The sequence below is a fragment of the Pipistrellus hanaki genome (assembly GCF_964339955.1).
Source record: "Pipistrellus hanaki genome assembly, chromosome: 7".
In the NCBI taxonomy this organism is placed as follows: Eukaryota; Metazoa; Chordata; class Mammalia; order Chiroptera; family Vespertilionidae; genus Pipistrellus; species Pipistrellus hanaki.
In genome coordinates, this window is record NC_140509.1 from 60,039,523 (window position 1) to 60,061,881 (window position 22,359).

General features: G+C 42.9%; 1 protein-coding gene across 1 annotated transcript in view; it reads right to left on the bottom strand.

The window, feature by feature from the left end:
- The window catches only part of SAMD5 (sterile alpha motif domain containing 5), a 43,982-nt gene extending 33,059 nt beyond the window's left edge, over positions 1 to 10,923 (bottom strand). The window contains exon 1 of the mRNA XM_084889309.1: positions 10,054 to 10,923. Within this exon, the coding sequence (XP_084745435.1) occupies positions 10,054 to 10,509 (456 nt within the window). The 5' untranslated portion in view covers positions 10,510 to 10,923. The remainder of the gene's footprint in view (positions 1 to 10,053) is intronic.
- Between the last annotated feature and the right edge of the window lie 11,436 nt (positions 10,924 to 22,359).

Genomic DNA, 22,359 nt, shown 5'->3' on the forward strand with positions numbered 1-22,359 from the left:
TTTTCCTTCTGTACAAGCCTCAACAAGCCAGAGGTAGAGTGAGTTTGTGTGATTCCCCACTAGCAACGAATTCCACCCTTCCTTTAGGTGCCTTATGAACTGCGGCGACTAGAGCGCAGACCTTGGAAGCAATGAACAGTTTACCAAAATGATGACTTTTTCTCTCACCTTTAGGTAGAGTGACTTTCCACCTTAACCAGATCCTGTAGGAAGTAAGTTCCAACATTGCTCGCTGGTTTTTTAACGTAAAATATATTTTCTCTTCACAAAGATGAACCGTGGTTTTATGACATCCTGGCTATGAAAATATTGCTGCTACTTAATGCAGTGCGGACTTTTGTCAATCAGGAGTTTCCCCGAGGAGCGCTTCATAAGCCAGCAATGCCCCATTCCTGTTGATACATGGTCCCTGTAAGTGGCTACATCTTTACTGCATGATTGATGGCTAGCTTGGGGAACTGTGGATGCCTCCATTTCTGCCAACTCAGCTGAATTCAGCACCTGCCGTGGGTATGTGCTCCAGCCATGTACCATTCCTGTACCCCATCTTTAATCCTGCGTCAGTGACCTTTAAAAACACCGTTCCATTTGACCTGTTAGCAAATGTGTAAATGTAAACCAAAAATCTGTTATAATTATATTTCAACAGAGGCCTTCGGTTCTATGTGTGTTGCGCATGGGGCTGTTGTTGCTATGCAAAGCCAGGCCTTCAAATTAAGATGAATGCCACTTCCATTTCTTTTATAAATAAGGGTTTTGAACTCAGCATGGCATCCAGCAAGCAGCCCCATCTGTGTTTTCCACTAAAAGACCTGGGAAGGGGCAGGGGCAGGAGGGAGCAGATGAGAGATGGCGAGTGGGGGGGGGCGGGGGGCAGTGAGTGGAAGAGTGCGAGGACGCCATGGAAACAGTAAAGTCAATAGGGATTCAAACTAACCTCACCCCCTTCAGAGTCTCTGCCCTCTGGTTCAAAACCAAAATGTCTGCACAAACCAGAACACTATAAACTGTGACCCACAACTACGTGGCCTTTGCCTTTTGAGCAGCAAGGCTGTAACGCATCGCAGCGGTCACTGCCTCCGAGTCAACTGTAATACACAGGGGTGGGCAAAGGTGGGTATATTAGCAGCCGTTATTACCGAAAAGATAAGTCATAAGAAAGAATACAAAATAATAAGAAGATAAGTAATAGAAATAAAAATACAATCATTAATAAGTAAATAACATAAGAAATCGTTTTTTGGTAATCACAACTGTAAACCTACTTTTGCCAACATATGTATAGATATTGTTGTTTGACAATTGTCAAAGTGGTTACCAAACATAATGTCAGACATTACTCGTGAAAGAAAGAACATGGAATGTAAAAGAATGTCAGGATGATCTGGGAGCAAGATTACAAAATTCCTCCTTTCACTTCTAAAGACATCATTTCATTGTTTACTTCACCTCAGTTATGTTAAGGATGGTTTACTAGTAGAAAATCTCTTAATGTGAAACATAGCAACGCAATGCCCAGTAAGAAGGAAACTCAATTATTTTTAGTTGCTAAAATCACATTTAGTAGCATCAAATATTCCCAATAAAAATGCCTAAAAATTAGGAAAACAAAGATGCCATTTTAACATCATGAATATCTTAAGATGGCAGCCAATAGCAGAATAACAACACACAACCTGACCATTGCCATTAGAATTTGGAATAAGACAAGACTATGTGATTATCATTATTATTTAACACCACTATATAAAATTCCAGCCAAGGCAAAAAGACTAGAACACAGAAATAAAAGCTACAATTCTATAAAGTAGGTGGTAAAAATATTGATAAAGGTGGAATATGCAAGAGTGTTTAAATTTTGGACATCCGCCTTCCCCCTAAAACCTCATAAAACTCCACATTCCTGGGGGGAAAAACAACTCTACAACTTCTGTGCAATAAAGATTATTTTCCTTAACATGTAAAGAAATCTTGCTAAGCAACTGAAAGAAGTCTGATGCCAATAGAAAAAAAAAAAAAAAAAAAAAAAAAAAAAACAGGCAAGCAGCAAGAACAGACAATCTATAATAATAAAAGCATAATATGCTAATTAGACAGGACGTCCTTCCAGATGACCTTCCAGATGGACCTGGAGCTGTTTGGGTCCCAGGTGCCTGCTAGCAGCTGGAGGGAAGCTGGTGCCAGTAGCTGGGAAAAGGCAGGCCTATTCTTGCACGAATTTCATGCATCAGGCTTCTACTACATAAATACAAAAAGGCACAAATATGAAATTATCTCAACTGGTACTCTAAGAAAACTAATTTGAAGAATGATAAAAAATACTACTTCTCAAACACAACATTTTCAAATATAAAGTATGTGGCTAATATGCAAACTGTCCCCTCAGGAGTTCGACCAGGAGACTGGGAGTTCGATTGCTAGCTATAACATGTACTGATCACCAGGGGGTGGCGTGGAATGAAGGAAGGCTCTGGCTGGTGGCAGGCAGCAGGGGAAGGAAGGCCCCAGCCAGCAGCCGGAAGGCCCCAATGAGCCCTGATTGCCAACCAGGCCTAGTACCCTACTTGTGTACAAATTTCATACACCGTGCCGCTAGTAATCAATAATAGCATGGGTAAGGTTTTAACCCAACAAAATAATTAAATTAATTATGGCACTAAACTAATTATCTGCCAAAATAGGAATAGCCATCCCTCATCCACTTACAGTGTAAAGCAGATCTGTGTAAATGTACAAGACAGATATACTTACATAAAAGTGGTTTTATAGAAATATAGTGTAGTGTTAGAAATTATGATACAGGCTTTTTAAATTCCTAATTTATCTGTTTCATTGTTCTCCAAATTTTCTCAACTCAGTGTTACTTTTCAATCAGAAATATTTTCAATTTTTTATTACATAAAAATGTAATGATTTGTTCATTAAATAAGAACACCTTAAATCAATAACATTATTTTAGAATTTACAAAGCAACTTCATAAACATTAATCCACTTAATTTATACTCCAACACTTTAAAATAAATACTGGCACCATTTCATAGAAGAAATAACTTCTCTTGAATTAATATGATCACACTTCTTAAGTCCTCCAAAGACAAGACAGAGGGGAGGGTTCACCCCAGTTGCAGATAGGAAAGAGGTCCTCACAACTAAAATAAAACTTTAAGGCATGAGCATGGCCAACAGACAACTCTGTCAATAATAAAATACTCCTCCCTGAAAACAATCTTTCTCTGGATTCAATTCTCATTGCCACAGTTACTGTTGAGTTTTGATAGTATGTGTGTGTGTTTGCGTCAAATTAGCATCTTTTTATCGCCTGTCCTTGAACAAGCATGGAGTTCTATAGGGGAATTAATTCAGAAAACTATTAGTTATACAGTTGGATCAACCCACAGACTTGGTGACAACAGTCCTTTTCAAGAACAAGTTTGTAGAAGTGGTCATGTCTCCTCCATGGTAGTACATATTTCTAAAAATAACAACCGATGTGAAGTAAGCAATACCAGCACCATGATTTGACAAAGCAATGAAACAAAACTCTAGTTACTTAAATTCTATTATTCTTATGCGACCATTTGGAGTTTTTATTTGTGTTGAAAATTCAAGACAGTGAAATAATACAAAGTGAAAGGTGTACTGTTTTACTTTTATTAAGTACAAATTCTATTTCATAGATGAAATATTTTTACTTAATTTAAATGCTTTAAAGTTGAAATATATTCTTTATTTTAATTGTTCATTGCTTTAAAACTAAAGAAGATATAAAGAAAATAATTACTGTGTATTATTCCTTGACTATTACTTAAAATAATTTTGTCAAGTAGAGATGGGTGCTAGAAAAGGATGCATTCTTGGTGTCAGATACAGTGGATACATTTCTAATCTTTCTTAAAATATACTTTATTGATTTTTTTACAGAGAGGAAGGAAAAGGGATAGAGAGTTAAAAACATCGATGAGAAAGAAACATTGATCAGCTGCCTCCTGCACACCCCCTTCTGGGGATGTGCCCATAACCAAGGTACATGCCCTTGACCGGAATGGAATCTGGGACCCTTCAGTCTGCAGGCTGACGCTCTATCCACTGAGCCAAACCGGTTAGGGCTACACTTCTAATCTTACTATAAATGTATCCTATGTTCTAAGGAAAACACCTTATAACTTGGAAAATCTGCTCATTGTGATTTTGGTAAACAAAGAATATATATAAATTACTTTCCTTATCTTTCTGACATGTTCCAAATGAAATGTATCTATTTTTTTAGATTTATAACTTTACAGAAACATAACAGTAAGGTTATTAGAGCTCATTAGACCATTTATTTCAATTAGAAGCAGTGATGAAAACTCTTTAAACTATTAGATGTCACTTAGTCTCAACATAAGAGAGACTGTATGCGAAATTCCTCTTGGCATGATCCACAGTTATCTGCCCTTAATCATTTTTATATTGACTGACAACAAGGATTCCCTTCCTCCACTTCCCAGGCCTCTCCAAGTCCAAATCAGTGGTGGATCTGAAATAGCATTTTTTTCCCCCCATAGCATTTAGAAAATAGCTGTTAAAAGCCTTTCAACAAAAGTGCTAAGAGTAGTAATAATAAGCCTTCATTATAGCCAATGACTCGATGGTGTTTCCAGCTCTACAAACATCATGACCTTGAGAAGCTAAGACTACCATGGTTCCAGGTGAATTGCCCCTCACCACAAGCCATGTCCTTCCACATATCTTAGGATACTCCTTTTTTATGTCAAGGACCAGCCCTGGTCGAGTCCATGTCATCTGAGTCACCTTCCTTCTTGAAAATTCATTTCTTGACCTGAGCACTTATCTCATCCCAAAAAAATTTTTTTAATCAAAATCGCCCAGCCAGCATGGCTCAATGGTTGAGGGCTAACCTATAAATGAGAAAGTCAGGGATAGATTCCTAGTCGGGGCTCATGCCTGGGTTGTGGCTCCCCATCCCACCCACCCCCCTGCAGTAGGACATCGTTAGGGCTGTCGAGGAGGTAGAAGAGGCTCCTGCCACACCGCCACCACCACCACTGTCAGCCAGGAGTGGCTGAGCAGAGCTCCTCCTGTCGGAGTGCACTGACCACCAGGGGGCAGCTCCTGCGTTGAGAGTCTGCTCCCTGGTGGTCAGTGCACATCATAGTGACCAGTCACTGCTGGCCAATCTGTTGTGAGGGTCAATTTGCATATTACCCTTTTATTGTATAGGATAGATGATAGGTTTGGCAATTAATGCAGGTAGAAAGCTATTGTTCCAGGAACTGGAATGTATGACCGGACCTGCCCTGACTTCAGAAGACCTGATGCAATTCAACTTTTGTGCCCCAGAGGACTGCAAGTGACCATGACAGCATCTGAGTCATTTTGCTCCAGGGAAAGGACATCTCTGCCCAGGATGCAGAGAAAGAACCCAAGTTCCTTGAGGACAAGGCTTCACAGGTCAGCAGGTGAAGGGTGCTCAGAAATTCATAGGACTGCAGCTTTTATCTGATTGACCTTTTCCCTGAATTGCAAATCTCTTACCTACTTTTTTCCTGAATTCCAAACCCTTCGCCTACACTTTTATTTTTTTATTTTTTTTACAAAGAGTTGGCTTGAGATAAGATGTAAGATGGTCTTTTAAGGGTATGTAACATGCTGTCCTCTCAGATGGCTGGCAATCTGAATAAAGTGCCCATAAAGATTCAATCCTTATCTCTACTTATTGGTTCCAGTAGTGACTGGTTGCAAGAACACAGGCTTTTCCAGTTTCAGGTTGATCCATTGTCATAAATGTATCACGCTGGTGGGGGATGCTGATATTGGGGAGACTATTCATGTGTGGGGAAGACGGTATATAGTAACTCTCTGTACCTTCCTCTCAATTTGCTGTGAACCTAAAACTGCTCAAAAAAAAAGTCTTACAAGCACCAAAAAAAATTATCTGTGTTCCCTGTTCCTACTTCCTCTTATTGTCCCATCACTTAAACCTGCTATTTCAGAGGTCCCAATAGCACCATTGCTACTTCCTAGGAGTTGTTGTCCTACTGGACCATGAAGTGCCCTCTTGACCACTCCCTTCTCCTTTCAGCCTCACTGTTTGCATCGGCTCCCAGAACACCATCTTTACAACCTCTCCACTCTGCCCTCTGCGCCTCCCTGGGTTCTTCTTCAGCTCATCTCCTAAATCCTGGGGTTTCCCAGCATCCTGTCCTGGTCCTTTCCCTCTTCTCCCTCAACAGCCCATTCATATTCATGGTTACAATGTGCTGATGACTCCCAACCCTAGACCTTCTACCCCAGGTCCTTTCCTCTGCTCAGCTCCAAATTTCCAACTGCCACCTATATAACTATGTTCTTCTATTCCATGGGCAGGGAGTATATGTTTAAAACTGAAAGCAATATCTTTCTTCTATCTGCTCTTTTGCTCCCCTACTTCAGGGAATGGCATTGCAATCCTAAACCAGAAATCTGCAAGTCATCCTCACCTCTCTCCCCTCTGACCCCTGACATCTAAACAATCATCAGGTTCTGTCCATTCTGTCATTCAATTACCTCCATTGTTCCTCTCCCACTGTTACCACACAGTCCAGGCCTTGGGCAAATTTCTCCTGACACTTCAGTGACTTCTTAAGCGTTCACCCTGCCTCAGGCCAGGATCCATCAATAGCTCCCTTTCTTGGAAACACTCCAATCTCCTAACTCAGACAGGGCCATCCAAGATCAGCCACTATCTGTCTATCTATCTCTTGCCACTTCCTCCCAGCATTCTGTACTCTAGCCTAGCCGGGCTAAATTTCTTTAAATTCCTGTTGCATGCTACACTCCCTCCCTTTTTGGCTTTTGTCCCTTCTGCCTAGAACATGTCTCCTAGGACCCTCTTCTTCTTCAGGCTAACCCCACACAACCTTCAGTTCTCAGATTAAGTACCAGTTCTGGAAAGTCTGCCTTGACCTCACCTTCCTGCACACGAGGCTAGATGCACGTGTCCATGGTAGCATGTTCCCCACCAAAGCAGTCACCACACAATCAGGATTGTTCATTCCCCTTATGTCTTTCTTGCAAGAACCCAAGTCCTCGAGAACCAGGCTTCTGCACCCTGCCAACCACAGTAAGCTGGAGCCTCGCAGAAGGCTTTGGCAGAGAGAAGCTTGGTAAAGTAATGCACTGATGTATGGAAAGCTTTGCCTAATCCCCCCTAATCCCCGCGCTGTGAAAACACTTTATCCTCATCTCACTGAGGGAGCAATCTCCACAGGCAGAGTAGTTAAATACAGAGCAGGAGAGGGACCGGAGTCCGGGCCCTATTCCCCAGCCCTGGTTTTCAGACTTCCTTTGTATAACCAAGCAAAACTTACTTTTAACTCACCCCAGAGGGGGCAGTGGCAACTGGAGATAAGAATTAAGAAACATACCACTATAGCACAGGAATGTCACCGTATCAAATCCTAAATCCTACAGTCTTGGGAAAATCTCTCAACTTTCTTTCCTCTGAAAGATTCGCTGTTCCTGCCTTGGTTGCCCTTTGTATAATCCACATTCAAGCCATCTCATATGCTCATCAAAGTGCAAAAAAATCACAGGGATCAAGATGCAAATGCCCATAAAGGAAAGAAAGGAAAGGTGAGGCCCTCTCTACCAAGTAGAATCCCAAATGCATATAACGAACTCTACACATTCAGATCATGACAGAGCCAAGGAATCTGGAGAAATGATAACATAGGTCACATTTTAAAGATATCCTAGCATTGTTTGTAAACACATAAGCTGTATGAGAAAACAAATTCCGAAAAGAAAAATGCAAAACTTAAGCAAATTCAGAATGACCAATATGATCTGATACTGTCCATGTGCATGCTCAGTTCGGGTACATTAATTATATTTTAGTTTCAATGTCAGTGTTTTTCTTATAGCAAATATGTAAACATGCACTAAGGATATTTTTTACAATAAAATTTGTCAGATCCATATTTTTTGGTCCCCCTTACATATGTACAGGGCATGAATGGGAGTCTATCTTTATTTTTCAAACATTATTGTTATGGGATTTGTATAGATGCTGACTGAAACAATTGCGTATTTACATGGAGAGTAGATGGCATCTCAATGCGAGGTGAAGTTTTCTTCTATAAATTGCACTCACTCAGATGCATGGCCATATTATGCATTGATCTGGGCAGGAGTCCACAGTTCACTGTCTGTGCCCAGATACAGTAGTTCATGTCCTTGGACTCAATCTTCTCCCACTGAGGAATCTTTTCAGTTCCTATGTTTGCCTTTTTAAGTATCATTAACCAAATGTGTCATTTTCAATACACCGCTCTCACCTCCACCACCATTGCTGCATCCTTTGCCTTCCCAGTCCCATTACTCATTTATTTTCCTGAAAAATAAGTCCTATTTACACCTCTTCTTCTCTGCCTCCCTATCTGGCCAGAATTTGAACTTACCATGAACCCAGGTACCTACATTCTCTCAACCTAAGCCTACCTCAACTCCTGGGCTAGAAGTCACAATAGTCTGACCTTGAACTCCTTTGACCTGCTAACTCCAGAAATGAGCTGTTACACTGATGGTCAAGTCCCTCCGCATTTAGACATAACTCTAACTCTACCAGTCTGGAAAGTTATGGTGGGCAACTGGAACATGGGTTTAATTTGAGGCAAACTGTCCTCCAAATCTGACTTCTATATAGTTTTTATAAAACAAATTTATACACAAGCAGGTTATCTGAATTGTCTATCTGTTTTTGCAAAAATAACATATGAATAATGTTAAACCCTTTATTTAAGTCCACCCTACATACTGTTACCTACTTTTTACAAAGTTTTTGCTTGAACTTCCTTAAATCCCAGACAGTATGACCTTTACTCATGACTATAAAAGAGCAGAGTGTGTGCCCAGGATGAGCACACAATGGAATTATCAGCGTTTCCCTGGGAGGGAGCTGTGTAAGATCTCCCTAGAGAGGGGGAGGGCAGCTCTCTCTGCCTTGATTTTCCAGCTGAGGTGCCTTAGCCTGGGTAACACCTGGCAGGCTGGATCACCTGTGCTGGATCACCTTTTAAGTCAGAACCCTCTACCTAGAGGGCTGGAGAAAGCTAAGTGGAACAGATTCCACTGGAGGCAGAACTCTTGTGTGAAATAGGACCTTCTGTTACTTAACTATTCAACGCCCAAATCCACATTCCTGCCTTCCTTCCGCACAGAGCTGCTGCCAATACTTCAAGTCCCTTTCCCAGGCTCCCTGCCCAGGGAATTCCTCGCTGGGTCCTGAAATCACACCTCCGTGTGCTGTGTCCTTATCTGGCAAATGCAAGGCCACTCAGACTTTCTACAAGTCGCAGTTGGACCTACTGCATCTTTTCAGGATTGGCACTACACCAAACTGGTGACTGGGCACAGACGTTGGCCGTACATTCTTGGTGGCCCGAGGCCATCCGGTCTTAGACCTCCCTGTGCTTAAAGACATCTACCCCAAGTGGACAGACATGTGTTCTGTGAACTTTTCCACCAGAACATCCAGGTCCCTGTTCACTTTTCAAAATGTGCAGCAGTGCTGGGATTTGGTTTTTACGAGCATGAGAACAACAGAGCATGATTCCTCACTCTTCAAGGAAAGAAGTGCGCCAATTTGCCTTGGAGTGTCTCAAAAAGGTGAGGAAAAGGCAGAGGAAGAAAGCAAGGCGGGAAATAAGGTCCATGTTCACCGTTCTCCTGGTCCCCTTCAGACGCAAACTCTACAACAGGATATCAGGATTGCCTTGTGCTTCTGGAGAAGCACCCTGGGTCCAGTTCCCGGCAGGTGAGCACATGGGAGACCACGCGGAGACGTGGTCCTAGTTTAGAATGAACACCTGGGTCCAAGATCTAGTCTTAACACCTGGGTCCAAGATCTAGTCTTAAACCCGCTAGGCACCAGGGGGAAGGAATAAAGAGCAGCGAATACAGAAAGAACGTAGACGAGAACCCCACATACCCAAAGCACGCTTGCCTCCCCACAGTCACCTGGAGTGGGCTGCGCGCCCAGAGCCACCGGGAGGGCGGCGCCTCCTTACCTTGCGGGAGTAGGGAGGCTTGCTCAGGTGGATGCTGTCACGGACCAGCTTATCCCTGATCATGATCTTGAGCTTCAGCTTGGGATAGCTCACCAGCTCCCTGCCGCGGGGGGCGGTGGTCTGGCCGCGGGGGTCCCCGCGGGTGCCCTGGGCTGGGCCGCCGCCGCACGGCTCCCCCCGGTGGCCGGTGGGGAAGGCGGCGGCGGGCGGGGGCTGCGGCTGGGGCTCCAGGGTGAAGTAGAGGCCGGCGGCCGCGGCGTCCTGCTCCCGCAGCCGGCGCACGGCCTCCAGGATGCGGCGGCGGTGCGCGGGCGCCAGCACCCCGATGGCGTCCAGGTCCGGGTCCCCGATCTGCTTGCACACCTCCAGGTCATCGTAGCCGTTGTCCACGAAGGACTCGGCGTACTGCGGGAGCTGCAGCGCCCTCAGCCACTCGTAAACTATGTTGGTGCACATGATGGGAGTGGAGCCCCCGCCGCCGAACACCCGTCCCGGCGCCCGAACCGCACCAGTTCTGGGAACTTTTAATCCTCTCCTCCGAGGGCAGGGGGAAATGTCAGCAAAGTTTTCCTTTTAAAAGAACGGAGATGGCCAGAGGCAGAGAGCCATCAAGAAGAATCCCGGGGAACCTAGGAGCGTAAAAGCGGCGAAGTGAATTCCCCAAGCAGCCTGGAGCTCGCAGGCACCGGCGGTTGGGCGAGCCGCTCCGCGCCGCCCCGGCCAGCGCCGCCGCCGCCGCGGGGAGAGGAGGGGAGGGGAGGGGAGGGGAGGGGAGGGGAGGGGCGCGGCGGCCGCGGGAGTGGGCGGGGGCGGGCGGGGCCCGGCACACCCCTCCTCGGACCCGCGCGGGGTCAGCGGCCCGCGGCGCCGCCCCGGAGCCTCCCCGGCAGGGGCCGTCCCGGGGCTGCGCGGCGCATCCCGGTTCCCGGCGGCGGCGGCGGATCTGAGCGGCGCCCCGAACCGGGGAGGCGGCCACCTCCGCGCAGCCCCACGGCCGCCCAGCGCGCTTCGTCTCCGCGAGTGCGTGTCACTGTCGTCGTCCCGGTGGGGAGGGGTGTCTTCTAAACCGCCAGGCTCCCGCGGCTGCTGGGATTGCTTTCCCTGTTTCCTTTGGATCCGATGTCTCCAGCCCGCGGAGATCTCTGCGCGCACTTCCTCCGGAGCCTCCCCGACTCCCGCCCGCGCGCCCTCGGGCTGCCCAAGGGCACGTCCTGGGCGCCCCACCTGGCTGGGCGCGGCTGGGAGGTCAAGTTCCCTTCTCCGCTCCCCCCAGTCCGCGTTGGACACCCCACCCCCACCCCCCTTCCTCGCAGCCTGCGCGCAGGTGGGAGCCCCCAGGTCTGGCCGCTCGCGTGGACGGCGCTCACTGCCTGGGAGTGGCAGGTGCTTCTGCCCGGCTCACCCGTCCTAGGCCCGCGGGGCTGTGAAAGTTTGGGGTGCGTTGTGCTGTTCTCTCTGCTGACATTCCGCACGGCCCTCCCCCGGACTTTCTGCCGGGTCCTCTAACCCTCGCCTCCGCGGTGCTTCCTCTCTGGTCCCCCCGCCCCACATTCTGCCCCCGCGCCCCTCCGGGTGGCTCTGCCCACCCCTGGACACTTTGGGGCGTTTAGTCCTGCAGCCCGGGGCGCAGATGTCCCTCTTCCTGCCCCCTGAGGTGTGTGAACACGGATCCCGGGGCGAGCGCACTTTTCCTTAGAGAATAACAAAAATCACCCAGTGCAACGCCTGAGCCAGCGCCTGGGGGTGGGGAAAGGAGCTGCAGATGGAACCTCGTGTAAATTTCCCGGAACATCTGACCTCTTCGGGGGGCAAAGAGGATTTTGGTCTAGGTACTCGGTTGGGCAGATTCACTGTCTCCTCCTCCCTTTGCGCAGAAAGGCTGCTCAACTTCTCACCTGAGCTATTCCAGAACCTGACCTGGACTTTTCCTAAAGGAGTCTGCGTGGGATGTTCCAGCCGCTAGCTAGCCCCAACCTTGAGCATTTTCCTAGCCCTGAGCATTTGGCCCTTGGCAGGAAAGTCCCTCTTTCCCTAAATCAAAAGACGTTAACCCCTTGGGGGGCACAGATCCCCTAAAGATCAGATGACAGCTTGTTTCCTTTTGCCCAGGACCACACCAGATATAAGCGCACCAAATATACTCCCTACCGTTCCGGTGGCATGGAGTGGGCAGGGGGTGCAGGAGTGGGGGGGGGGGGGGGGCTGCCTGGGTTCCCAAGTCCTGGACTCACGGATCCCAGGTTAAGAACAGCTGGCAGGAGGAACCTGGTGAGTGGGGTGAAGGCAAAAAGTTGTGGGGCCACCATGGCCTTGCCTCCCTCCCCCAGCCACCCAGACCTCTCTTTGGGAACCCGAGCCAGGGTCGCTGCCCCGCGCAGGCGGGCGGGTGGGTAGGTAGGTGCTGGAGGCTGGAAGCACACAGCCATCTCCGCCCAGCGCAGTTCCCTCTCTCTCCCTGGCCAAAGCAGACTCACAGTGCCCCCTCGCGGTCGTGCGAGCACATTTTAAAAGGCGGTGTCCAAGGACCACAGGCGACTCAGCCCAAGGAAGTGAGTGAGCTTCAAGGCATCACATTAGTTTACCCTCCGCCCCCCGCCTTTCTTCTTCTTTCGTGTTTTTATGGCATTCATTGGGGTGACATTGATTTTCAAAACCATACAGGTTTCAAGTGTACAACTCCATTAGATTTCATCTGCACCCGCTATGTATAGCATATATAATATATATGACACGTAGTAGTATTATCCAATATCTTGCAGAATAAGGAATTAAGGCACCCAAACACTAATTTTGTCCCCAAGACGTCACTGTGCAAGGTGCTTCAAGGGTCGAACTCTGGCGGAATAAAGGCAGTGCCTGGCTTGCAGCTCCGAACCTCCCAGTCTCCAGCCTGTGCTGTGGAGCAAATGCCATAGAAACTGGGCTGGTGGTAAGAAGGTGCTCTTCTTTTTTCTTTTCTTTTCTTTTTTAAGTAGGAAACTTAGAGCTCCAGGTTTTATTATTGTGTTGTTTTTCTCTCCCAAGTTGTATGAAAAGTCCAACATTGCTACTTCACACTTCCTAGCTTGCTTTTAAACAGGCTTTTCCCCTCTGGGAGTGTAGACATACACCTTGTCTCATTAATCCCCAGTCAAGGCAGCACGTATTTTTATTTCCATTTTATAATTAGGGGAACTGGTTTGGGGGAAGATGAATGACTTGCCCAAGGTCATCCAGTAAATCAAGACAGAGAGGAGAACCAGCCTGCCATGTCCACGTGTCGCCCCAGCAGGCAGCACTGATTCTCCTTTATTTATGTGCAATGTCACTGTCCCATTAGGCTCTCTTCGGGAGCCTTTTATAAATTCATCAGTTGTTCATCGGTCATAAACAAAACTTGGTCTCTGCAACATCCTGCTATCCCTGGGCTTCACTGGTGTGAGCTCTGGAAACACTGTCTGCCAGCCATCCCTCTGCTTCTCTGTCTCCCACACTCGTTCAAACCCTCAGGCTTCTGTCTTTCCACAACTTGCCTTTGTATAGCGGACCTTTTAATAGGTTTAGTCCTGGAGGCTACACCAGGTAATCATGTGAGATTGTAAAAGTTTTATAACCTAAATGTGTCTCTCTCCATGGCGCAAATCCAGAGTAACACTGGCAAGGGCACTTGGCTAATTTTAAGATTCAGAACTAGAGTCTTAGAGCTAGAAGGCCATCCATCGAGATCATCTCAAGCACCTGCCTTACATGGAGGATGCTGAGGCTCAGGAGGGTTGGCATTTCTTTAAGGTCACACAGCCAGTTCGTGGCAGAACTGGGGCAGAACCAGATCAGGTTCCTCACACGCTCTTCACAATGCACTGCATTGCCTCGTCTTTGCTCTAAGTGCCCGGCTGCTGTCAAAATCATTCATTTACTCATCAAATGTTTATTAAGTAGGCACTTCAGTGCCAGGCACTGAAGCAAAAAGAGTTTTTTCTGCATTCATTGGAACTGGAAACAGCTCAGCATGTTAAATAAGTAGAGAATAAACTGATTGCTTTATATATTAGTTCATGAAGTAGGAAGATGACAAAGGTGATATTTTCTTCTATCTTTAATTAGTTATCCAAATTGTGTGAACCATAACATTAGGCAAAATGTATAATGAGGCTGTATTTTACATCCAGACAAAGTGTACTTTTAGAAACAAGTTGCTATTATACTCCTAGGCACAGCCTTAAAACACAAATTAATTTACTCAGCACACATTGTCAAGTACCTATACTATTACAAGTATATTTTAGTTGTGTTGTTTTATTAGAGTTGTTTCTTTTTATACAAATATTCAAAACATGTATTCTGCTGATTATTATTTAATATGTTTGAGGCCATTTTTTTTTTCCTGAAAGGGGACTTCTTGCCTATTGAAAATGAATGATTTTCTTCAGGCATCATTTCAGGAATGTTTTGTAGTGGTACTAACTCTGGCAAAATGCCTGCTGATAATTTCAATGTAACACATTACTGATAATTACATTCAGGTTTTAAAATCGAAATATTAAAAAAAAAAAAACACACACACACAGCTCTTTCTGCTTTGCTCAAACTCTGTAACTTGATTTAAGGATATAGAGTGGGAAATAATTTGTTTTGAAATTTCCTTGTTGCCATTTTATTTCGAAGATAAATGTTCGAACATAGGGTGTATAAAAATTAAATTCCATTAACATCTATTAAACATCAGTTTCCAGAGTGCCTAGCTTTGTAAAAGTCAAAGATATACAATATTAATCTTACAATGTAGATTATGTCTTGCTTCTGTTTACCATGAGCTACAAAAAGCATCTAGAAGGAACACATGCCAGAGGGAGAAGTGAGAATAACGGATCTGAGTGACAGACCAGGCACTGTGCTCTCCGGTGACTGGGCAGGAGGCATGGGGTTGGCAATGTGATTGGGAGCAGGCTGGGTGGGGCGTCTGTTAATGTCTGAGCTGTAGGCATTATACTTGTGTGTGACAGCACGTATATGAAAGAGGGAAAGAAAAGGAACAGTAGGGAGTAGCAGCAGGATGCCAATAGATTATTCATTGCTATTATTTAGTATAATAGTCCAGTTCTTTAAGGAAGAAAATTTTTTTTAAAAGTTCAAAAAGTCAGAGACCTGAAGGTCACTAAAAGAAAGAGAACGAAGTCTTGGCTGGGTGGCTCAGTTGGTTGGCATGCTATCCCATACACCAGAAGGTGGCAGGTTTGATTCCTGTCAAGGTGCATACTTAGGTTGTGGGATCTATTCCCATATACGAGAGGCAACCGATAGATGTTTCTCTATATATCTATCTATCTCCATTTCTCTCTCTAAAAACCACAAATAAAAATATATCCTCAAGTGAGGAATAAAAAAAAAAAAAAGCATGAGAGAGAGAGAGAGAGAGAGAGAGAGAGAGAGAGAGAGAGAGAAGCAAAAGCCTAATAGTGAAAGTAAAATTCTTATCCTCTTATCTCCCAAACATTCTGTATTTTTTAATGCACTCATAAAAAGGAGTTAAGAATTAGTTCAGTGCTTCCTAAGATAAAAATGATAGATGGGGGCATGAGGGGGTGTTTGTTTTTTTCTTTTACTAGTAAATCTTCATCCAAGGATATTTTTCCATTGATTTTTAGAGAAGTGGAAGGGAGGGGGAGAGACAGAGAGAAACATCAATGTGAGAGAGACACATTGATTGCTTGCCTCCTGCATGCACCCATACCAGAGCCAGGGATTGAGCCTACAACTGAGGTATGTGCTCTAGACTAGACTCGAACCTGGGATCCTTCAGTCTGCAGGCCAATGTTCTAACCATTAAGCAAAACCGGCTAGGGCAGGTGGAGTATTTTGATTTTGTTCAATAATATTAAGCAGTTCTTAGGAGTATCATGTGTGTGTGTGTGTGTGTGTGTGTGTGTGTGTGTGTGTGTAGAGAAAGAGAGAGAGAGAAAAAACCTGAAAGACAGATTATGTAACCTCATACAAGTAAAGTGATATTGACAAAAGCTATTTCAGGCAAGGGCAAGTTATTTGCATAATCACAACCATGAAATCATTCAATTTATGACCAAGTATCCAAATTGAATAATAAATGTTCATTGTTCCCATCTAACAGTTTGTCTCCATTAGGTGTTAGGATAAATTATTCCTGAGATCTATTTGGCTTTTGATGGCCAAGAGGTTGAAGGTTGTTACTTTTGAATTAAGTCAATTTTATGTTTATTAAAAAAATTTTATTCCTTCTTATTTGGTTTAAATTTGCTATTGAAATATTTACTCTATTACTCTTCAAGCCTTAATTGATAAGGAACCTGAATGCCATTAGAGGTCTCATGAAAGCCCAAGGTCTTGTGCCTTTTCCAGTTTTTTGAGAGACAGATGGAGTGTATCACAGTTTTGCAAATTCCTGTGACCTTTGAGTTTACTTTTGATATATGTATGACATCTCAGACCTTTATAAAAGTTAACCCAAGACCTGAGCAGAGCATCAGATCTTTAGAACAACAAACTCCCATTCCTAGAAGTGTGGTTGATAAACCCAGGAATAGTCAATGTTTTTGTTGTTGTTGTTTTAAACATATTTTTATGTATTTCAGAGATAGAAATAGAAACATCAATGATGAGAGAGTATCATTAATGGGCTGCCTCCTGCTCACCCAACAATGGGGATCAGCCAACAACCCAGGCATGTACCCTGACCAGGTATTGAACCATAACAGCCTGGTACATAGGTCAACACTCAACCACTGAGACACGCCAGCTGGGCGAGTGGTAAATGTTTTGAATTAATCTTTAAAACTTTTCAGCTTATAAATTTCACCCAAGACAGATTTAAGACTTTTTATTAGGGTGATAAAATGGGAATATATGTAAAACATTTATGCTGACTATTGACATCTGATGGTTATCTCCTTGAAAACAACTGTGTAATGGAGTTGCATGCTAAACTAGCCACTTTTCATGGAACACAGTTTTCACTTTAGAGAATGACTGACAGAAAAATTATGGTTGTTCTGAGTTGGGTATTTGGCAGGTATTTTTTTGAAAATGAATGAAGTAAACCTCAAACTTCACGTAACCACCTGACAGTATCTGTTGCCAGTTGGTAAGATTCAAATTTTCAAACAAAAATTTGAATTTTTAAATATTTGAACTTGCCGAAACCGGTTTGGCTCAATGGATAGAGCATCGGCCTGGGGACTGAAGGGTCCAGGGTTCAATTCCGGTCCAGGACATGTACCTTGGTTGAGGGCACATCTCCAGTAAGGGGTATGCAAGAGGCAGCTTGATCAATGACTCTCTCTCATCGATATTTCTAACTCGCTCTCTCTCTCCCTTCCTCTCTGTACAAAATCAATAAATATATATATTTTTAAATATTTGAACTTGCCACCATGAGCTAGACAATTTCCCAATACTCATAGGCTTTTAAAAATATTATAAATGGTTATTAATGAATGTGTTTTTTTATGTTGAATAATAAAATTGTCCACATGTGAAAGATCTACATATATCAGTAACTCAATATTTTCCAAATAATATCACAAATTCATACATAGAGATCTATTGAAACAGCAAGATAAGCCAATGAATTTAACGTATCAGAGTAGAAAAAGTTCATTAGCATGGTTTTAGATTTCACACTGCAACTAATTTTTAAGAAACTATCATTTGTCAAGTTTTGATATAGTTTCAAATAAGTTTATCTATAAGTATCTTAAAAGGATATTAAAATAATCCTTCCATACCCTAGCTGGATTGGCTCAGTGGATAGAGCATTGGCCCACAGACTGACGAGTACTGGGTTTGATTCCAGTCAAGGATACTTACTTCAGTTTAGGCTCGATCCTTGGCCCTGGTCTAGGCCTGTATGGGAGGCAACCAATTAATGTGTCTTTCTCACATTTATGTTTCTTTCTCCCCCTGTCTCCCCTGCTCATTTCCACTATCTCTAAACAAAATTAATGGAAAAATATCCTCAGGTAAATATTAACAAAAAAATAAATAAATAAATAAATAAATAATCCTTCCACCCCAATTATCATCTTCGGATATTGGACTTCTTGATACACTTCAGTTAAGGCAACAGATTGAATACAGAAGCAGAAAGAAGAATCTAGCTATCTTATAGTCAATTAAACCAGACATTAAAGAGATTTGTAAAACAATGCTTCTATTCTTATGAATTTTTATTTGAAAATAGTTATTTCCCATAAAATATGTTATTTATGTCAACATGTAAAAGTTTGTTGTTTTTATTTTGAACAAATATTTTTAAATTGTCTCAGTTTTAATATTTAATATAATAAATTTCAATAGAGAAATCCCACACAACAAATGCTCTGCAGGAACCTCAATAATTTTTAAGAGTGTAATATCTTTGTAAGACAAAAAGTTTGATAACTGCTGATCTCATTAATATCAATGAGTGACAATATCACAAAAATGCGAAACATTCAGACATTATTACTTGCTGTTGAAAGTAGGCACTACCTATGAAGTAGTTTTGGCCAAAATTATATTGAACCTGATAATGAATTTGATCAAAGTTCTACATTTTACTACTAATTTTAAGAAATAATAATAATAAACATGTGGGAGATGCAATCAGCAAAATCCAGACTAAGGAAAATTATGCAGGGAAAAAAAAAAAAAGACCTGTTTCTTTGAACAAAAATGTTGAAGGGTGGGAAAAGAGAGAGAAATTTGACAAAAGACATAAAAGTCAGAGCAACCAATTTTAAAATACAGATCTTTTCTGAAATCTGATTCAAGCAAACATTGTTAAAAACTGTTATAAGAAAATGAGAAAATATGAATCATTAGAAGAAATGGTAGGTGTTGATATTATAAATTTACCAATAATTGTTAGGTGTGCTATTGTAGTTATGAGTGTTTTTCTTTTTCCTTTTTTAAAAAAAATATATTTTATTGATTTTTTTTTTACAGAGAGAATGGGAGAGAGATAGAGAGCTAGAAACGTCGATGAGAGAGAAACATCGACCAACTGCCTCTTGCACACCCCTCACCGGGGATGTGTCTACAACCAATGTACATGCCCTTGACCAGAATCGAACATGGGACCTTTCAGTCCGCAGACTGATGGTCTACCGCTGAGCCAAACCGGTTTCGGCAGTGTGTTTTTCTTTTTTAATGTTAATATTTGGTTCCTAGGTCAGTGCTCAACCACTGGAGCCACACTAGCTGGGCTATATTCTATATTTTAGAGATGAAATTTTTACAGATGAAATAATATCATGCCTGGAATTTGCTTCACAATAATCTGTGAAAATAAGAAGTGGGAATGAGTGAAACAAAACTGGCCATGTGTTAAATATTAAAGCTGAGAGATATTAAATTGGGTTTATTATACTATTCTCTTTACTATTTTATGTTTGCAAATTTCCATCATAACAAGTTAAACAAATAACGATAGGTGATACAAACACACATTGTTCTGTAGATGAACACAGGATGGCCCATTGTAACTAAAACAGAATGCTTATGTCTCCGGGAATGAGCTTGACAATGGCATAGATTAGAGATAATATGTAGAGGTCACAGAGGGCTGCTAGAACTAGAACTGTGAATGGAGCTCTATATCGAAGTATCAAAGAACACGATCACTGTCCAGTACACAGTAGGATGAAACTAGAATCAAGTAATTGGGAAATAACTTATGTCATTGATGGATTTTGTTTTGTTTTGTTTTTGTCATTCACTATCTATTGAGTATGGTTGTGTTTCAGGCCCTGTTCAAAGAATGGAGATACAGCAGTGCCCCAGAGAGACAAAATTTCTGTCCCATGGAGTTTAAATAAATAACTATATTATTTTCTGAAATGATTTAAAAAGGAAGAAAAAGGAAGTGTAGGAAGTGATTTTAAAAATGCCATGAAATACCTGAGAGAAAAGAGAACTGCAGGTGCACAGGTACCAAGACACCTCCTGGTGTGGCATGATTGTGGAGAAGCAAGAAGGCCTGTGTGCTAGAGCTAAGTGAGAGTCAGGACAGTGGTAGCGATTGGAATTAGGGAGAGAGGCTGGGCCAAATAGCCATAAGAAGACTGGAGCTTGTTCCACATGTGACAGAAAGCCACTGAAGGGTTCTGAGCGGAGAACATGAGCTGATTCAGAATTTAACAGGACTAGGCTGGCCGCTTCATGGAGCAGAGACCAAGGACCAAGAAAGAACCAGTGAGACCACTTAGGAAGCTACTTCAATAGGCCTTGCAAGGCCGTGGATTTGCACACTATATTCGAAAAAGTGGTGAGAAGAATTCAGAATTTATTATGTACTAGTAATTCTTGCTGGATGAGGACTGAGAAGGGAGGAACCAACTCCTAAGTTCTTGGCATGAGCAATTGAATGAACAAGTTGCCACATTCTCAAATGAAGAAGAAAGGAGAATAAGTTTGACCATGGGACTGGGGAGAAAGCAGGAGCTTCATTTGGACATTCCAAGTTCCAGGTGCCTAACAGTTATCTAAGTGGGTTGTCAAGATGAGTCTGTAGCTAGGGGAGAGCAGTACAGCAGAAATATAAACTTGGGCCGTTTCTGCATACAGCTGGTATTGGAAGTTATAGGATGAAATCGGAGATTAAAGGCTGAGAATAAAATCTCAGGGCACCTGAATGTGGAGAACCTGGAAGGGACTCTGAGCAGCCACAGGAGGAAATGAGGAGCAGCCAGTGAATAGGGATCTGGTTGCTGAGGATAAAGCTGCTTCAGGAAGGGAATGAGTATCGCTGCCGAGGGGTCCAGAGATATGAGAACTAAAACTCACTTTGGGCAGCAGGAAGGTCAGTTTCTGTCCTCTTCAGGGGCAGTGTCAGCTGTGATGGACCCAGGAAAGAATGAGGGGAGAAATTGGAGGTGACAATTCAAGCAATTGCTTTAAGGACTATTACTCTAAAGAATGAGGAAAAATTGGGCAAGGGCTAGAGATGGATAAGTGGTAAAAGGTAGGGTGTTTTTTAATGATGGGAAAAATTACTATATGCGGGGCTATAGAGGAGAGTGATCCAGGAAGAGTGGGCAACAGGTGTTAAGAAACAGCGTCCTTGGGTGGCCAGAAGGGAATGGAATCCAGTAAAGAGTGTGGTCTTGGTTAGAAGCCCAGTGGGTTAATCTTATTTGTAACTGGTGAGTCTGTGGGGCGAGACACAAGTAGATTTGTGGATTTGGCGATGGGAGGATGTGCAGTTCTATTCTGATTGATAACCAAAGGGGAGGTCATCAATCAGAAAGAGGAGGAGAGCAAGGGAAATATGAGATGCTGCAGAAACAATCACCCTAGAGAGTGGGAGACAGAATTGACTAGAGAAATAGATCAGGGATGCCAGGAATCCCGGGGTCACATTGGAGGCTTATGGCCATAAATTTAATAAGATGTCAGCAGGACTGCTCTCCTTCAGTTGCATTGAGATGCTCAGGTACAGGTGCAGAGTTTACTTTAACTAAACTTTGACAGAGAAAAAAAACAAAACAGAATAAGATGAAAAAGAGGATTGACCTATAAGAAATGAGAACCTGAAACAATCAAACTTAGAAGCTTGACAGTCTTTCTGTTATCCAGCATAAACGGCAGAAAGAATTAATCTAGTTAATCAAATAATCTATTAAAATTTATTTTTATAGGATTACATATTTTAAAGGATTGTTATAAATAAAATACATACTAAAACCATACTGGCAACCTTCTTGATTCAGAAGACAACGTGGTAGCGTGAGGTAATAATTATGAGCCTCAATAAACGTACTGGTGAAAGAAGTACCAAGCTTGATAATAGCGAGATGAGGAAAGGATGACTGTATTTGATAGAATTCCAGATAACCCAATTTATATTCTAATTGAAATCGCTTTACTATAACCTACCACCTTGAAAATGCTGCAGGAAAGGAAATCACGGGATTCTAAAATCTTTTTCCATGGTCTGAGACTAGTGGTATAGATGGGAAAGTGTGATTTACAAGTCAGCAAGAGCAGAGGGAGATATAAATTTCAAGTTCAAAGGAAATAAAATATTGATAGATGAGTTCAAAAGCTACATGGAAGGAAGAGTTTCTTTAAATTTTATTGCATTAATTCTATACCTAGAAATAATGGAAAATAGCTTATGGCCATTTTTTTTTCTTTCCAGGAAATTCTGAAATATTGTGCTTTGGATTGGTAGAAAGAAGGCAGATATAACTTAGAAAGATCACCATGAAATATTTATAAAATAGAAAAGCTATAAAGTAGACTGTTTCTAAAGAGGTCTAAATTTAAGATCTTTGAAAATACTGTTTTCCACAAAATTCTATGAGATTAATG